The 17,923-nt window shown below is 34.3% G+C and overlaps 2 protein-coding genes, 5 non-coding genes and 1 pseudogene across 9 annotated transcripts; 6 read left to right on the top strand and 2 right to left on the bottom strand.

Moving 5' to 3' along the window:
- Positions 1-2,648: 2,648 nt before the first annotated feature.
- Positions 2,649-3,316, bottom strand: LOC118062780 (ubiquitin-ribosomal protein eS31 fusion protein-like; annotated as a pseudogene).
- Positions 3,317-4,528: 1,212 nt separating this feature from the next.
- LOC118062782 (uncharacterized) lies at positions 4,529-6,971 on the bottom strand. Of its 3 annotated transcripts, XM_035076626.2 has the most exons (9): positions 6,761-6,971; positions 6,600-6,678; positions 6,401-6,499; positions 5,837-6,003; positions 5,655-5,747; positions 5,323-5,572; positions 5,141-5,237; positions 4,975-5,040; positions 4,529-4,876 (listed from the first exon to the last, which is right to left on the bottom strand). In XM_035076626.2, exons 4-9 carry the CDS (start codon positions 6,000-6,002, stop codon positions 4,676-4,678), a joined length of 873 nt encoding a protein of 290 aa, XP_034932517.1. In that variant the 5' UTR covers position 6,003; positions 6,401-6,499; positions 6,600-6,678; positions 6,761-6,971; the 3' UTR covers positions 4,529-4,675. The 3 variants fall into 3 exon arrangements, with proteins under 3 accessions (XP_034932517.1, XP_034932518.1, XP_034932516.1); XM_035076627.2 differs by lacking the exon at positions 6,761-6,971 and having other exon boundaries at positions 5,837-6,166; positions 6,600-6,736; XM_035076625.2 differs by lacking the exon at positions 6,761-6,971 and having other exon boundaries at positions 6,600-6,735.
- A 1,574-nt stretch (positions 6,972-8,545) lies between these two features.
- On the top strand, positions 8,546-8,658 carry LOC118062788 (small nucleolar RNA Z107/R87). Its single transcript, XR_004689828.1, has one exon. It is a non-coding gene; the product is annotated as a small nucleolar RNA Z107/R87 (small nucleolar RNA).
- A 40-nt stretch (positions 8,659-8,698) lies between these two features.
- LOC118062785 (small nucleolar RNA R30/Z108) lies at positions 8,699-8,798 on the top strand. Its single transcript, XR_004689825.1, has one exon. It is a non-coding gene; the product is annotated as a small nucleolar RNA R30/Z108 (small nucleolar RNA).
- A 99-nt stretch (positions 8,799-8,897) lies between these two features.
- Positions 8,898-8,997, top strand: LOC118062786 (small nucleolar RNA R30/Z108). Its single transcript, XR_004689826.1, has one exon. It is a non-coding gene; the product is annotated as a small nucleolar RNA R30/Z108 (small nucleolar RNA).
- A 62-nt stretch (positions 8,998-9,059) lies between these two features.
- Positions 9,060-9,153, top strand: LOC118062789 (small nucleolar RNA snoR31). Its single transcript, XR_004689829.1, has one exon. It is a non-coding gene; the product is annotated as a small nucleolar RNA snoR31 (small nucleolar RNA).
- A 321-nt stretch (positions 9,154-9,474) lies between these two features.
- LOC118062787 (small nucleolar RNA snoR31/Z110/Z27) lies at positions 9,475-9,570 on the top strand. The gene has a single exon (XR_004689827.1). It is a non-coding gene; the product is annotated as a small nucleolar RNA snoR31/Z110/Z27 (small nucleolar RNA).
- A 5,037-nt stretch (positions 9,571-14,607) lies between these two features.
- Positions 14,608-15,638, top strand: LOC118062784 (uncharacterized). The gene has a single exon (XM_035076630.2). It carries the CDS (start codon positions 14,751-14,753, stop codon positions 15,408-15,410), a length of 660 nt encoding a protein of 219 aa, XP_034932521.1. The 5' UTR covers positions 14,608-14,750; the 3' UTR covers positions 15,411-15,638.
- Positions 15,639-17,923: the final 2,285 nt, after the last annotated feature.

Raw genomic sequence — 17,923 nt, 5'->3', positions numbered from 1 at the left:
AAAATTGCAATTTAGTCCCCGAACTTTGGAAATATTACAGATTGGTCCCTGGGAGCATAGATTGAGAGGTTCTGGAACAGAACTGAGGATGATTTAAAGGCAAAATTCCAGTATAATTAATATTTTCAGTTTGGTCTTCAATTGGACAAATTACGATTTGACCCCTAATATTTTGATAAAATCACATTTTGGACCTTGGGCATAATTCAAGATTCTGGACAAAGATAAGGACGAATTATGGATAAATTTCAGTATGGTTAGGTATTTGCAGTTTGGTCCTCTAATTTTGGCAAAATTACATTTTGTCCCTGTTTTGAAAAATTGTTCGTTTTAGTCCCTAAACTTGGGAGATTAAGCCCGGTTTTATTTTATGCTTTGGGATCTTTTGTTTGATCTGTTTTTGATTATATTTCATATATTATTGTAGGTTCTCCTAACGATCCTTAATCGGATTTTTGGTCTTCGTCTGACATTCCTTTAGTTCAGTATTTCCGGGTAGAGAAGTGGAATAATCTTTAATATGCATATATATAAATAAATATGTATGTTGATTATAAAATGAGTACAACTAGTAAATTTCTTAAATATTTATATATGTTGCTTTATTTTCCGAGTACTCATTTATTCTTGAATTTGCACTCGCAATCTAATAAAGTAAATTATATTTGATATGATATACATTTCTTTGAGGATTATGTGAATATCTGTTATGCCTTGATATGGGACTTGTCAGTAACTCCATGCTAACGGAGAATAGTTAGCCTGTGTGCACATAGTATTCTGTTACCTAGCTGGTGAGAGAGGCATCAGCCTGTGGCGATTGATCATCCCACAGTGGTCACCGACGGGTGTCATCTGGTCACCGACGGGTGTCATCTGATCTCTGACATGTAATCCACTACGTTATGATAATATGTTACGTTATGATAATATGTTTAGTAAGTATATGTATATGTATATGTATATGTATATTAAGATAAATCATCTTACAAATTATTAATATCTGAAATGTATATTAAATGTTATTCCCTCACTGAGTTGGTTGAACTCACCTCTCATTTTTAATATTATTTCAGGTTCTTAGTTTCTGGGACTTTGTTGAGTGTTTCCGCTTCTTCAGTTCTGGTCGGTATGCCTTGCTTGTTCGCAAGGTTTTCCTTTCAGTTGATTTGATGTCTTAGACGCTCCACCGTTACCTTGGTTTAATTAAATTTGGATTTTGACAATGTAATGAGTATTATGAATTATTATTTTTGTTTTAATAACTATCTTTCGGTTTTATCAGTTTTGAATAATACGATATTTCTGAATATTATGAGCCGCTGCGTTTTTTTGAATAAATTGTTCTTTTGATATGTCTGTTTTGAGGCTTAGCGTAGGTGAGGTGTCCTTTCGACACCGCTCCTGCGTTGCCGATCACGGATCCGGAATTCGGGTCGTGACAGTAGTCTTCACAGGTTCCCCTTCCAAGGGGCATGGTATCTTTCCTTCGGTTTAAGTAAATTGTTTGTTCATGTTTTCCACTTGCTACATTGCGTTAATAAACATTCCACCAGATATGCGCAGTCTGTTCATGTTTTAACCACAGCTTCAATTACATCCGCTGTAGCTTAGCTGGTAAAACAACTTCCAAAGCTCGGAAAAATCGCTGGCAACCAGACACGCAGGTGCTTCAGTTTGTGATAAGGCGATGAACATAAAGGTCTTTCGGTCAACTGAAAACACCTGCTAGTTTGAACTTAAATTTCAGTTTTTGGTGAAATTGTAGCTAGGAGCATGATGGAAGCATCTGAAAGCACCTGCTAGTTACTAGTCAAGAGTCGGTAGTCTACCACGTTGAGTTAACAAGGAGCTCTCTGTTGTTTATGATTTGCTATTTGGTTTTCCAAATGCCTATTTGAAACAAAAACAATATAAACCCTAGGCGAAAAGCTAAAAAACCAAGAAGATTTGTTCAAATGGACATTGAAAATGGCTTTCGATTTCTTCTATTACCAAGAAAATTCTCCATCCCCTTATGTAATCCCCTAGAAAAACTCCTTTGCCAAGACATTCCACACGGGAAATCTAAATTACTTTTAAAAGTTACTACTAGGAAATAAACTGATCCAGGCAGAGCATTTCCTATGGAAAATTCTCTTACCTTGAGACATTGTTTTTAAGACTCTGCACGTAATATGTTTGTTCCTGGAGAATGCTGTGCTAACCAGACCTTAACAAGCAGCAGGAACAATCTCATTTCTTCCTAGCAGACGCCAATACATCACCAAATTGATACAAGACAGGGGAAATTGAATTGTTTGCAGCGGTTTAGTTTTAATATTCAATATCCCGCTGTTGTCTGCTGGCAAGTGACAATACTTTGATTCTCATATGGGGCATGGTGACTTGTGAAGCAGATTACAGGGCTAAAGCCAGTTTTCCCATAGAAGTAAATCAACAAGGGTTTGTCGCCATGAATATTATACGAAACCCACATCAAGCACAGATCACAAAAAAATAGCACTAACAACTAAATTAACCAATAATTAAACTCCAAATTACCAATTATTACCAAGAAAATATAACTATAAGGGCACCATCAACCATGTTCCAAGCAAGAAAATAATAAATTGCCAAAAAATTCTTGTTCAATACTTTCTTTTAAGGCTTAAAAAGAAAGCTTAATCACCACCAGCTTTCTGGTAAACATAGGTAGGCCACACTTACCACAGTAGTTGCCTATCAAAATGATTAGCCATGAAAGTACCAGCACCACACTCAGCATTAGGACACTCCTTCCTCAACCTCTGGACCTTGCCGCTATCATCAACCTTATAGAACTGGAGTACAGCGAGCTTGACCTTCTTCTTCTTGTGCTTGATCTTCTTGGGCTTCGTGTAGGTCTTCTTCTTTCTCTTCTTGGCTCCACCTCAAGCGAAGCACCAAGTGCAGAGTGGACTCCTTCTGGATGTTGTAGTCAGCAAGCGTACGGCCGTCCCTCGAGCTGTTTTCCAGCGAAAATGAGACGCTGTTGGTCCGGTGGGATACCTTCCTTGTCTTGTATCTTGGCTTTGACATTGTCGATAGTGTCTGAGGACTCAACCTCGAGGGTTATTGTCTTGCCCGTCAAGGTTTTCACGAAGATCTGCATCTTCGCTTCTTTACTTTCAGAGATGCAGAGCAGATGCGGAAGATTTAAGTCTGGGTTAGGGTTCGGCTGGAGTATTTGAGGAGGAAGGGGTACATTAGGGTTTTAGTGATGTAAGGTAAGGGCATGAAAGTACGGATATAGCCATAGAGCTATTGGTTATTTACAGGGGCTAACTTGGGAAGAAATTGTTGGACTCTCTTTGGGCTGGTTAAGTGGATGGTTGAAGCAGCTCAAAACAATTATGGTGTGTATGTGACTGGTGTATAATATGAATATTAGAATATGTATATATTATATTGAATTAAAAAAAAATATAAATATCTTTAAATAAAGTTTTGGATTATATTCGATAATATTCATACTTTATTTATTATTTATCAAATAAAACAACTATATTGAAGTTAAATTGTCATTTCTACTTCTAATGGAAATGGGACCCCTTCCACCTCGCAACTTAATGGTGTTTTAAGGGCTTGGAGTTTAAACCCATTAAATCTAGTTATGCATATGGTAATTCCGGGCTGTCCTAATGGAGATGTTTGCTGAGATACGGACAAACGAGGCCGCAACAACAGTTTGCTGCAAACTAGCTTCGCAGGTCAGCCATTTTTGCTAGCAGGGAAGACAGCTGCTTTTATCCTCTGTCGTGCAACTCAGTAGGGTTCTTCATGTCCCTGCATGATCCTCACAAGTGAATCCCCCTTGCAATTTGAGCTGGGGATGCCTATTCGTACTTTGTATTTTACCTGTGGCTTTGTTTTTTTCAAGCATTAGACCAGCAAATCTCCATCTTCAAGTCCGCTAACCACGCCAGTCTTTGTGTGCAGCAATGTCCATTTTGGGCGAGGTCAGTTCGATCACTTACAGAGAAGTTTCGAAAGTTTGTCATGGAAGTGGCTCCCAGAGTCATTTGAAAGTGAATGAATGCATAAGAAGCCAAAGCTTGGAGAGTTAATTTCGTGTTAATATCATGGCACAAGCTTCAGACAAACAAGGGAGCATGCTGTTGAATGGAGCGTTCAAGATACCAAATCACTAGGTTTACAACTTACAGTGTGTCGTCAAAATTTTATGGGAAAAGAGTCTTTCTGATTCGACAAGTAAAATGGTGGCCAAGTATCTAGGCAGCCTAGAACTAATGTATAAGACAAGTTTCATGAATAAATATACAAATATGCAGGTCTGCTTGTGTGTTTCTGAATACGGGGACTGCTTTGCTCTCTCTCTCTCTCTCTCTCACACACACACACACACAACTGTTTCTTAGTCTTCACAAATTCTCTATTCAAGAGGCGTAAGAATCTTTCCTTATACTCAGGTAATTGAGGCTTAGACAAGGGAAAAACTATGATTACGATTTGGAAGAAAATTCACTTCATAAGCAACATAATGGGATTACTTTCAATAAGATGCTTTCTCCATTCATCATCCTTCATTACACAAACAAACAATATGAGATCAGATAATTCTTGACATGCACTTAATTGATCAACACAAGATACAGCTTCAATCGAAACACAGATATTACATGGTTTAAAAGCCTTATTTTTCATCAAGAGATTTTGAAATTTTGTATGTTTTCTTACCAATACGGCACTCAATCCCGCTGAATTTACAACTAAATACACGTTTCAATATTGATCCCCCAGCACTTGACCTCTTCATTTCGTTTACAACTTCTCTCTTTAAGACATCGCTGACATCCCCCAATGCCCAAGCCAACGATATATGAGGGCGTGGATCCTATTTGCAACATCCAACATAGTACAAGAGTCTTGTAAGATATATACAATCACACTTAGTAAGAGATGTTCATGGAATTACTTAATAATTAAGCTCACCTTATAAAATTCAGGAAGATTGTGGAGCTTATACACATCATTAACAGACTGAATTTGCTTGGTAATCTAAAGCATTTGAAACAGAACCAATCATTGTTACATAAAATTATAAAAACTTGTAAGGTGAAGAAACAAATACACAAACAAAATTTGTCAAGCAGCATACCTCAGGTAATCCTCCAGTCACAACTTCTAGTGAAAGAAAGGTGCGTGTCTTGTCATCATTAACAAAAACTTCCCACTTATTAAAGTCAATCCAATATCTGCTTCGACAAAAACATTGTTTCAAGGAAAAAATTTGCATAACCCCATAACAAAAACTTATGCTTAAGCTTTATCAAAACTGACCCTTTTTGAAACTGAAGCTTCTGCCGAAGCATAGCAACGACTGAATCAATCTGGTGAACTCGAATCGGCACAGTTCTTCCTAAGCTAATATGGAACTCTCTGCCTAATGCAACTTGTTCAAGCTTGTGATCATCTTTACATAAAATATCAAGAGGAACATCGGCATCAACAACATGAAGACCAGGCACAACTAATGATATCCTGTTCAAGAACTGAACCACTTCCTTCTTCAACGCAGGTGGTATATTAACTGAAATCACATAGTTAAATGAACAAAATTCTCTACTACTCGTTAATTAAAAAAATTAACAAGGGAAATATGTAGAAGAAACCTGGAATGTAGACGTGCAAAGCATAGTTGCCTTGAACATGAGGGAAGCTTCTAATTCGACTGGACTGACCATTTAGCATGGAATCCAATGCACCTTCATTAACAAACATCAAACAGTTGGTGAGCCAAATAAGAAAGAGGACTGATTCTAAAACAAAAGGTAATGAAAGATTGGTTGGTTACCGAGAGGATTAGAAGGAGTGAGAAGTGCGAGAGGAGGCGGCGGTAAAGCTATGGCCTCTGCTTTTGGGTTCGAAACAGGAGGGACTGATTTCGTTGTTGGTGGACAAGAGGAATCAGAGTCTGAATCAGATGATGCGTCGCCGTATGAAGCTCTCAGTATTTCCATTCTGCCAAGGAGAAAGAGGAAAGTTGCTGCTAATCATAGCCACGCTATTTTTAGATTGAATTTTGCACACCGTCCATTTGGTGAAATGCCACAAGGAGTACTTGCAAATTTACATGTTTGAAAGAAACTCTATGGCCATGGCACATCCTTCGCACTTCAAAACACTAAAAAAAAACAGGGATCTTTTTGCTAGTTAATTGATTTTTGTTATTATGGTTCTCTCTCGGTACAAAATTTCAAAGAAAATATTATTGAAAACCATCAAAAAATACCTTGGACAAAAAACTAGAAAAAACCTAGATACCGAATATGCAGACAAATAAATTGGTTATTCTGTTTCATCAAAAAATCAAGGAACGCACGGTTTAAAACGCCAAAATCAAGTGAAGGAAACATACCTAGAAAACCCAGAAAAAGATTTTGTTGAGAGAAGAACAAAGTTGCTTTATTTCTTCAAAAGTTCAAAGAACCCACCATTGACAACCCTTGAATCAAGGCTGTAAAACAAAATCAGAAAAAACAAAGCCGCTTATCCATCAATGGTTAATTGGGAAATGAAACGATAGATAAAAAGAAGATTAATGTATGTATCAATACCCTGAAAAATAAAAAAGAGAAACCAAACCCAGGGCCGAAGGAATATGGTTGTTTGGCGGACTAGGTGCGGTGCCTATGTCTGCAAATTAGGTCTTTGGTAAAGCAAGTGCAGAGAAGAGAACGGAGAAATAATTGAGGAGAGAAGATGGGAATGGCCTCACAATTGTCTTCTTTAAAGAAGAAAAGATGAAGGAGAGGGCCATACGTTCATAATAACATTTAGCAAGCTTGTACATATACCGCGCGTTGCTGAGGGACAATTCTTAGCAGCATGAACTGTTATGGCAATGGCAATGGCAATTGACAGTTAAATCTGAAAACATTTGAATATAGAAGTTTGCTAAAAACAGACAAATAATTTTGAGATGCAAAATCAGCTTTGTCATGTTGTAGAGAAGCAGCGCTGTTGCAATCCATAATAGCAATGGTGGTATTCATCTACGTATAAGATCACATTAAAATATCGTTTAGAAGCTCAGGTCGATTCATATTCTTTAAAAATTTAATTTTTTTTAAATTTTTTTTTATATTTTAAATCTTTTTGATGTATTAATTTTAAAAATAATTTTTAAAAAATAAAAAAAATATTATTTTGATACATTTCAGAATAAAAAATATTTTGAAAATCAATCACAATCACAATTATATCTCCAAACAAACTCTAATCTATATTAAAATTACAACGGTAATCTCAAAATAAAATAAAACTTCAAATATTTGCTAAGATTATATTTATTGGGAGTGGTATTTGTAATGTTTTTCAATTTATTTTTTATGAGATTATTTTAAATTATAACTCAAATTATGAGTTTAATATGATAACTACTTGAATTTTTTTTTTCTAATTATTTAAAGCAAACTTCTTGTTAATTTTACTTTTCATCAAATATATTTAAAAAATAATTTATTTTTAAACAAATTTGTTGTTAACTTTACTTTTTTATTACTTATATATGATTCCGTGTATGATTTATGATTAAATTCCATATTTATAATCTGGACTTGGTATTTTTTTTGTAATGTGCAATAATTAAAAAATATACTATTGTAATTATATGATAATACTTTTTTATTATTAATGAAAAACTTCAAACTCACTTCAAATAATAATAATAAAAAAATCTTGTCATGTATTCGGATTGTTGCTATATGTTCATAAAGATAAAATTCAATTGTTTTTGAATAAAAATATAGTCAAAACAATGTCACTGCTTTATCTATGATAAAAAAAAAAGGGAGAAAATTCACCACCCACTCATATATCTAAGTAAACACCACAATTTGTTTTTATTAAAAAAACTAATACTTATAATTGAAAATATTAGTTTTGTGGTGCTCCATCATATTCATTACTCTATGGGTTTAATTTAAAAAAAATATAATTAAGAGAGAAAAATCACAAATGATAATATTTTTATTATTTTTTAAAGGTCATAAATTTTATATTTTCTCTACTCTTTACGCTGTCTTTTTATTTAAAGCGAACTCCAAATAATAACTAATAGTATCATTAGCACTATAAAATTGTTTATTTAAAAAAAAAATGAGTTCTAAGAAGTAATTAATATTATCACTATAAAATTCTCCGAGAAGGACGTATATAATTTATAGTATTATAAAATTGATATCATGTAATTTTCCTTTTCTTGTCTAAGGGTTTTGGGCTAAAACTTCTAGCTCGATCAGTTCATATTAATTTAAGCCAAGCCCTCCGAAATACTCTATTATTTTCTCGTGGCCTCAAAGAAGGATAAAGCCCACAAAAGATTTAGAGGCAGCCGCAAAAAACCCTAATTCTAGTAACTCCTATAAAGCCCTAGACACCATTACATCCCTCACATTTCTAGTGCTCACTCTAGAAACCCTAGTCTTTTTTCTCCGAAGTTACACTTGCCGTTTCTTAAACAAAACCTGGTATTTCTAGAGATAGGAGAAGAAAAGAGAAAGATTGCTATGACGACTCACGAAATTCAAGCTCAACAGACCGGAATGCAGGGTTTTTCTTTGTATTTATGGAGAAAAACTTTGCGTGTCGATATTCCCGCTGAACTGAGTGATCTTTCTCTTTTAATTTCGTGATTTTTTTTCCTTTTTTGAAGTGAGATTACAAGGAGGATTTTCAGCTCCCTCTTCTGATTAAAAGTTGAGGAAACTAGCTGGCCGAATCGAACCAATTTATTTACAGCCATCACTGAGTAATCTCTTTTTTTTTATTATTATTTTTTTTCAATTTTCAATTTTTTTTTTCCAATTAAAATGGCTATAATTTTGATTTTCTTTTGCTGTTGTGGGAATTTCGGAGGTTACAGTGATGAATTACAGCTCCCTCTTCTGATTAAAAGTTGAGGAAACTAGCTGGCAGAATCGAACCAATTTAATTAACGCCACCACTGAGTAAACCCCGTTTTCCCTGGATTTGATTTGTTTTGATCTTGATTATTTGGTGATTAGATGTTGTTGTTGATTATGATGAAGCAATAATATTATAATCCAACACTTGATCCGAGACATTAATTGTTCAGTGATGCCTAAAATTGTACGCTTCTGAATCTGCTATTGATTTGTTCCTGGTGCCTTTTGTTAGAAACTGAAGGCATTAATTACCTTGTTTTGCTAACAATAACACTAACAGTTCTTGCTTTGCTAATTTTGCGCACGATCAGATTTGTGGATTTTGCAAGTGAGCTCTGTGTCCCCTCCAATTTGATTTCTTTGTAGTAGTTCTTTCTTTTCCCGAGTCACTCTTCTTAATCTTGATAATGTGTTGTGGCATTCCTATCGACGCAACATGAATTCAAGGTTGAAGTTTCCGTTCAAGAATTCAACACAACTCTACACGCTGTTGTTGAGTTGTGATTTCCATTGTTGCTTCTGAATCATCAAGTGATGAAAATTGGAAAAATCTTAGGACACCTTCCTACATAGCTTTCTAAGCTATGGATGAGAATAAAATTTCCAATCTGATGATGATATTGGCCATCCTGTTTTAGTTACTTCCTAGTTGTGAGACCCGCAACTGCACTAAGCTTTATTTTTTTAAAATACTATATTTGCATGTTTTTTCAATCTATTTGTAGTTTAAAAAATTTAAATTCAAATAATTTGTTTTATGCCTACACTTTCTTAAGTAAAAAGTAATTAATAATATCTAAAAATAAAAAAAAAATGAATGATTAATGGAGCTTTTATATTAAAATATTTAATTTTAAAAGATTTATCTGGCTTTATTTATTAAAAAAATTATTTATTTAAGAAAAAATTTAAATTGATTGAATAATATAAAGTGAGAAAAATATCATTCAATGTTGCTTAAAAAAGTAAAATTATTTCAAAGTTTAAATGCATAATAATAAAAAGTATGTCTTTCATGCAATTAATTTTCATGTCAGCGTCTTTCTTATGCGATCCGGTCTGCCATTTTGTTTAAAGGCAAACATGTGATGTAGATTAACTGATCATAGCCTATTATTAATCCCATTTTCAGCCTCAAGTAAAAGGCGGACTCTCCTTGATGAGAGAGAAAAAACGGACTAAAAGTATATTTGTTGTAGCGGTGAATATGTATTTTTTATTTCAAAATATATTAAAATTATTTTTTTTATTTTTAATATTAATATTTAAAATCATAAAAAATACTAAAAAATTATTATATTGATAGTTTTACAAGTAAAATGCATTTTCAAAATACAAAAAATAAATAAATTCATAACGCTTCCTTTCACTACGATGGAGAATGCTCGTACATAGAGGTGTTCACGGTTCGGTTCGGTTTAGACTAAAAAACCAATTGAATCGAGTTATATTAATTTTATGAAATATTAACCGGACTGGACCGAAATTCGGTTCGAACCGAACTGGTTCGGTTCGGTTGAATCTGGTTTTTTTGGCAAAAAACCGGGAAACCGAATCCCTTCACAGATCCAACACTAATTTTTCCTTGTTTGGAATTTTATATTTCCTGCTATTACAATCTTGAGCAGACAAGCGAGGAACAAGACAGTTTAGCTAACTATTCAGAGGATTTTGTAATAGATCCATCCTTGTTGCTTCTTCGGTCATTAATCATTGTTTCCTGTTGATATACCTTGGATCCCTGGGCAAACACCAAGTACTGGGTCAAAAATTACCTTGTTATCTTTTCTCTACAGTAGCCATCTCCTTCTACTGTAACTGCAACAACTTGTGCTGAAATAAAGAAGGCTTGTGCAAAAGTAAAGAGAAGAGAAGTTAAGGAGATGAAGAGATGAGTTTGTGTGGGGCTCATTTTTGAGACAGAGATAAACATAGATGAATGAGATGAGATAAAGGTAGATGAAGAGATGAGGCTCACTTTTGAGTTTTGAGATGGAGATAAACGTAGATGAGAGGCAGAGCAATTGAAATTTGAAAGGGAAAGGAAGATTGAGATAAATATTCTCAGGGTCAAGTGGCGGCTTTTAGGGTTAGGTTTCAATATTTAACTATTTATACCCTTCTAAATTTGTATAGCTTTGGTTTTTTGGTTGATCCGGTTCGGTTTGTCGGTTTTAGTTTTAAAACCGAAACCGAACCGGACCTATTAGAATTTATGGTTTTGAAAATCGGTTTAATCGGTTTTTTATCTCGGTTCGGTTTTCTCGGTTAATTTTTCTTCGGTTTTCTCGGTTAACCGGTTTTTTTGAACACCCCTACTCGTACATACACTTTGCATAGGTCTTCCATGTTCCCTTCGATTCATGGCATCTTGCTAGCCGCAAATGACTTCTTCTCACGTACTGACCAATGATTTTTTAATTGTGTTGAAAAGTATGGTTATAATTGTTTTTTAAAGTATTTTTTTTAATTGAAATATATTAAAATAATATATATTTTTTATTTTTTAAAAATTATTTTTGATATTAGTATATTAAAATAATCTAAATACTAAAACAATATTAATTTAAAATAAAAAAATTTGTTTCTAATTAAGGACTTGAGCTTGCCATTCCTGTTAGAGACTCAAATCTACTAAACCATCGCACATGGATTGGGCTCACACACTCAAGTGATCAGTTGAAATTGTCAAATCTGGTCCGTACTGACATGGGATCGACTCCAATCTCCAGCACGAGCTCGAGGCTAGCAAAATGGATGCATGTGAAGTTCTGAAAATTACCCCACACGGTCTGGGCTAATAAAAAATCTAGGAATCTGCTGGTGATCTTAGTGGGCTGTGGGGCCAAACTGTTAGAAAATCATTGAGCGTTGTAAAATGGGCCTAAGTTGGGCCTATTTTATAAACTTACCTGCACTCCACTCATATATAAACCATTCATTGTAGATAGTGGCTGAGCCCATGATTAGATATACCAACTCTGTTTTTTCTTTTTTTATTGTTTTCATGCTGTGTTGTTTCTATTTATACGCTGCCTAGGATACCAACATGAATTATTTTCATTCATGTATTTATCTTAACTGTCAAAACTATTTTTTGGTTTTTTCTTATTTGTGGAGTTTAAATCTTTTCTCAATTAAATCTTAACCGAACTATTTTTTCACAATTTAAATTTAAATTTGATACAGTAAGACGAACAAATTCATGTACATAGTCCGGGTTAAGATTTTTCTTTTTGTATTGAATGCTAAGGGCACACGTGTCAAGATCAGGTCGTTTCATGAAAAGATAAGGTGAAATCCAATACAAGAATGTGCAAGTCAAAGTTATGATTTGGCCACTAGGGCGCAGAAAGCTAGCTAAGAGAGACTTTTGGCGCAACTGCCCAACCGCCAACCACGATCATGGGGTAGGAAAAGCGAGCTAGCTCAGGGATGCGGTCCCATGATCCACATCCATCATGTTATTTCTCGTAGGCATCGTTATCAGACCAGATTTAAAGGTTGTTCTGGTTTGAACTAGGTTTTAAGTTATATAAATTAATTTGGATTAATTTAAATTAAATTGAAAAAAATAAAAAAATATTTGAAGTTTTAATATTTTATATAAAAAAAATAAAGAAACAATTCATATGAATATAAACTTTACATATTATAAATAATAAAATTTAAAAGATTATTTTAAATTTTTTTTATTCTAGATTGAAAAAATATTTTATTAGTATGTTATTATTTTAAGCTTAAATATTTAAAGCAAAAAGATTATTTATCCTACATTAAAAAAACATAACTTTTTTATTGTGAATATAAAGTATATGTATTAAATAATTTCAAATCTCACATTTCTTCTAGTATTTATATTGAAAAAATAAAACATTCTTCTAGTATTTATATAATGAACTTTAAAATGAATTAATAATCAACTAAAAAATATATATAAAAATGGATTTCTAGCTAAAAAAACACATTAAAAAAATAAATCTCAACCGATTTTTTTTAGGTTGCTTGGTTCATATATCAACTAGGCAAGTCAATTAGGTTTTACAATGTTTTTACTTATTTCAATTTTTTAACTTATTCGAATTGGTTTAGTTATCAGATTAACATGCTGCGCGGTCTAAATTTAATAACAATGCTTGTAGGGTGAAGTTGGTGTAGCCCCTTGAAAACTTGTTTTTCAATTGACAATATTGCAACTAGTTTATGTGTTTTTTTTAATTAAAAAAATTTTAAAAAAAATCTTTTTCTATCATATGAATTATAATGTAATGTTATTGTGCTTCAGGTGTATACATGGTGCGTAGTTAATGGCATTACTACTTATGTTTTTATTTATTTATCATTTATTTTTCTTACTTTTCATCTTTATATAAGCTATTTTTTTATCCAGAGAAACAAAAAAAAAATGAAAAAAAAACTGCAATAAAATGCTTCTTTAGATTATAAAATAATATAAATTATTTTTTGATATCTCATTAATTTAATAAATTAAAATTTTTATTGAAATGATTATTTAACATACATCAAAATTTTATGACTAAATAGTTACATGTTCAAATCTCACCACTCTTACTCTATTTTCTAATAAAAACTAATTAATAGCATAACGTAGTGCTAGTCCATATAAATTAATTTTAAGCCTAAATAACCTTCACTTTAGATAGTGTATAAAAAATAATATAAATTATATCTTGTGATTTTATTTAACAATTTAAGGTTTTATATTAAAATGATTCTTTAATAACCTAATAGCTAAACCATTATAATTAATAACCACATTATAATTAATTGCACAATAATTAAATCGAGTTAGGGTAGGAGTAAAATAAACTCTTAATTTGGGAGATATGATTTGACTTGTTCAATCCAATTTTTTTTAATGATATTATTATTATTATTATTATTATTTTATAAAATAGATTTGGTTCAACTCTTGATCTAGACTTCTAATTAGCTGGGTTTAATAATTTTGATAATTATTAAAAAAAAACCAATTAAAACACTAATTGCATTTGCATACATTACTCTACACCGAGTATATTTCAAGACAATCAAAGAGATAGATTTAATTTTAAAACACGAATCATACCAGTATAATAATCAATATATAAGAATTATTTCAATCTAATATAAAAAAAGGGGAAAAAATAAAAAATGACAATCTACACGCGTTGAAATTTGGCCTAAGTCTAACCTATATAAGAATGATGATAATTAATGGATTACGCACTATACAAAACCATGTCCTCTTAACTTTTTGCCAGCAGAATCATGGCCAAACGTGGTCAAGAAGAAAACTACGTCTTTCCTTAGAATTTAATTTACATTCATCAAATCCCACAGGCCTTATAAAATCTAAAACAATAAAATGCTTGGTGCCATGAGAACAGTACTAAGAACTTCGCCAGAAAAAGTCAAGAAAAGTTTCGTTGCCTTTACTTTCCAAGCCAACAATTTTCTTCCAAACTTCATCCTTAACCATTCACTAACTCGATTGAAATTATTACATGATAAGAACAAGCTATAGCCCCATGAATCTGAAATATTTTAGTTGGAAGTCGGTGGTGCCATATCGTGAAGTAGTGCTTAAATGGGAGTGTAAAATTCTACCACGTACACATCGACACGCGCACCATTTTCAAAAGGTAAAAACATTCACGAGAGACCCCATGTCTCCATCAATGCCCAATATAAATATCATAATGTCCTTCCATGGGTGATCACAAGTCATAACCCGACTTTGATCTCACGTTGCCTCTTCACACGCAACTTGAAGAAGCAATAGCCACTAGAAAAACAATGCTGCCCACTTTATTTCATTTCACGCTGTTTCTCCTTTCCTTTAATACTGCTGGAGGTTCCTTTGCTCGTAATACTGGTGGTACGTCCAAGAGCGCTGTAGGTGACAGAAAGGTGGTCGTCTCTCCTGAAATGTCTACAGGACCGAATGGAGAAACCGGTTCCAGTACAGGAGCTACTGGTTCCGAACATGGCCCTAACTGGGACTATAATTGGGGGTGGGGTTCTAGTCCAAATGAAGGATGGGGTTACGGGTCTGGCTCTGGCCGGTCACATAATGGGTTCGGGAGAGGTTTTGGGTTTGGGTTTGGTTCTGGAAGCGGGTCGGGATCAGGGTATGGTTATGGGTCTGGAAGTGGTGGTGCTCAAGGTGGCGGGTATGGTGCTGGAAGTGGGTCCGGTGATTCTGCTGGTGGTGGCATAGGTGGAGGAAGTGGCGGTGGTAGAGGTTTTGGGTATGGGTTTGGTCCTGGAAGCGGGCCGGGCTCAGGGTATGGTTATGGGTCTGGAAGTGGTGGCGCTTATGGTGGCGGGTATGGTGCTGGAAGAGAGTCCGGTAATTCTGCTGGTGGTGGCAGGGGTGGAGGAGGCGGCCGTGGCTATAGTGGCTATGGGACACACTCACCATTCGACTCCCGACGAAGAACCAGTCATGGGTGATGGAGCTGGCTTGGAGTCCATGCGAGCAGGTCTTTGTTAGGCCAAGCGTGATGTTTCTCTCTGCGTATTTGTAGTGTCTGCATGGCGTGTAAGCTATCCTGATACGGTGCATAGCTTGAGTGAGTTTGCATCATATTTTATCCTTTACTGCATATATGGATATGCTTTTAGTGATATAACTATGTTTACTCTTACAAATATATATATGAAAAACCAGTCATTTTCTTACTTGATCTCTGTTGATTATTATTCTCTTAATTATTCTCAATTTTTCTTCGATTTGGCATACAATAATTAATATATAGGAAGTGCTGGCTGTTCATCCCTATATATACTATATGTTCAGCTTTTGTTAATTATGTGGTCTCTAATCATATAATTTCCTTAAGGAGGCCCCTAGCTAGACTATCTTTCTGTCTATTAATTTAGTTATTCCTTCTAATTTGTCCCCTAAGATTGTTAATTATATATATGATAACCGCAATACCTCACTGTCCTTTCATTTTCTTATTAGAAGTTAATTTTAAAACTTAATTAGTTTATTTTAAAAAAAAACTAAGACTAACTCATCAATTCGCCTCATCTTAATTATGATCATCTATGAACTTTCATTTGGAGGAAAATATTTAATTAACTTAATGAAACAAACATTCCTTAGCAATATACAGGCGCTCTGTAATAAAAACATATTCTTCATCATCTTCTCCTATGATACCCTCACATCTACTACTCCCTCCTTCTCTTAAGGACAAAAAACATTTATGTACAAAATAAATAGTACTCATGTCTCCTAGGTAGGTGGCATGGGAAACCTTGTGGGCTACATTGACTCGAGTAGATTTAAAAGAAATACAACTACATGAACAAACTGCTGGGATTCTGCTTCTACCTGTGTCGAGTCTGTCGACATGTGAGCCCACTCATTATCCTTTCCCAAATCCTGTTTCTATGTCTAGCCATGATCAGAAAGGCCTCCTTTGTATGATATGAGATAGTATATCAAGAAAAGCCGAGGGATTTTTTCTTTTTCTGGACAACTACAAGCAATCCTCCATGATTTTTAAATTTTGTTTTGGCAAAAATAGATGGATGGTAGCTTGTAAAACCTGGAAATTCACAAGCTATTCTAGGGCAGGACTGAAACGGAAAAAAGTTCTGAAACCATAAGGAAAGTTGTCCTAACAACCTGTGCTCACTCTTCTAGGTTAGAAATCGGTTCTCATGGAGAAATATAGATGTCAGATTGAATGTCACCACTCAGACACAAGCATAGAAGGACATGTATTGGTTAAGTGAGTTATTAGATTTGTCATAACGCAACCTGTCCCAATAATCAAAGTCGAGCAAATAAATGAGTGCAGGTAGCTAAATACTTTTGACTCCATAATCTAACTTGATTTTCTTCAACCTAATTAATTAGTGGGTCATGGTTCATCTGGACATTTTCTGCTCCAAGTCTGGACTTATCAGAACTGGACATGTCCGTATCCCTATCTGCCATTCGTGAAAGCTAAATACAGTCCCGCTCAACGGGTTGACTAAGCCATGACTAAGGCTCCAGCTGTATCAACTAACAGTCTAGAATCGACAATTTAGAACCGGACTGGATTAGATTTGTAAAGTTTGGTTGACTTGGATTCATCTGGTTATTCACGGGTTGACTCAATGATCCAGGCTCTAGGCTCCATTCCGAGCCGGCCCTAAAGCTGGCAACTATGCTTGAAAGTTGAGGAACCAATTCAAATTACTAATTAAATCAGGAAAATCTGGGAACTAAAAGTTTTTACAGTAAAGGCTAGCAGCGTAAGAAACAACTTGTATAAATCAAAGATTTAATTAAATAGAAATTAGCTACTGTCTATGCTAGATCAGCAACTAAAGGACAGTAGCATGTCTAACCTGCATAGAATAGGAACCATATTCCTAGAATGCCTTCTAATCTCTCTAGAAGTTAGAATTCGTGAATCCAAAACATGGAGGCATCACCAGAAGAGAGGCATAGCTTAGAAGTTAGGAAGCATCAGGATCGTAAGAGATGAACAGCGGCGGAAAAGGGAGTGAGCACACAGGTGATCTGACTTCTACAACTAGCTTCCACCACAGATAGTGAGAAACTGTAAATCATTCCAGCTTGATATTGGCCCATTCATCTTCATTTCGACTCACCTGTAGTTCAGGATCACTAAACTTCCTACAGAATCAGCAACGATCACATTTTATGCCTGGCATTTCCAGGACTGTCATAGGACGAATGTTATATTGCACATACATAAATGGAGAACAACCATCTACATTATTTAGAGACACTCAGAAGTTTAGAGCGACAACAACTATATCTTGGCTTCCCAGAAAAGAAAATACAAGAACACAAGAAAACTATGGATTTTGAGTGGATACACAGAAAACTAATAACCAGACATCAACTTTTGCTCTCAAACTTGAATGGAATTACTGCTACCCAGAGCTTTAGGGACCTAAATATTTGTATTAAGATAAGATCTAAGATAATTGAT

This window comes from Populus alba, chromosome 15 (assembly GCF_005239225.2).
Source record: "Populus alba chromosome 15, ASM523922v2, whole genome shotgun sequence".
NCBI classification, from domain to species: Eukaryota; Viridiplantae; Streptophyta; class Magnoliopsida; order Malpighiales; family Salicaceae; genus Populus; species Populus alba.
Note: the sequence above shows the minus strand (reverse complement) of the source record. Positions and strands in the feature narration are given on the sequence as shown.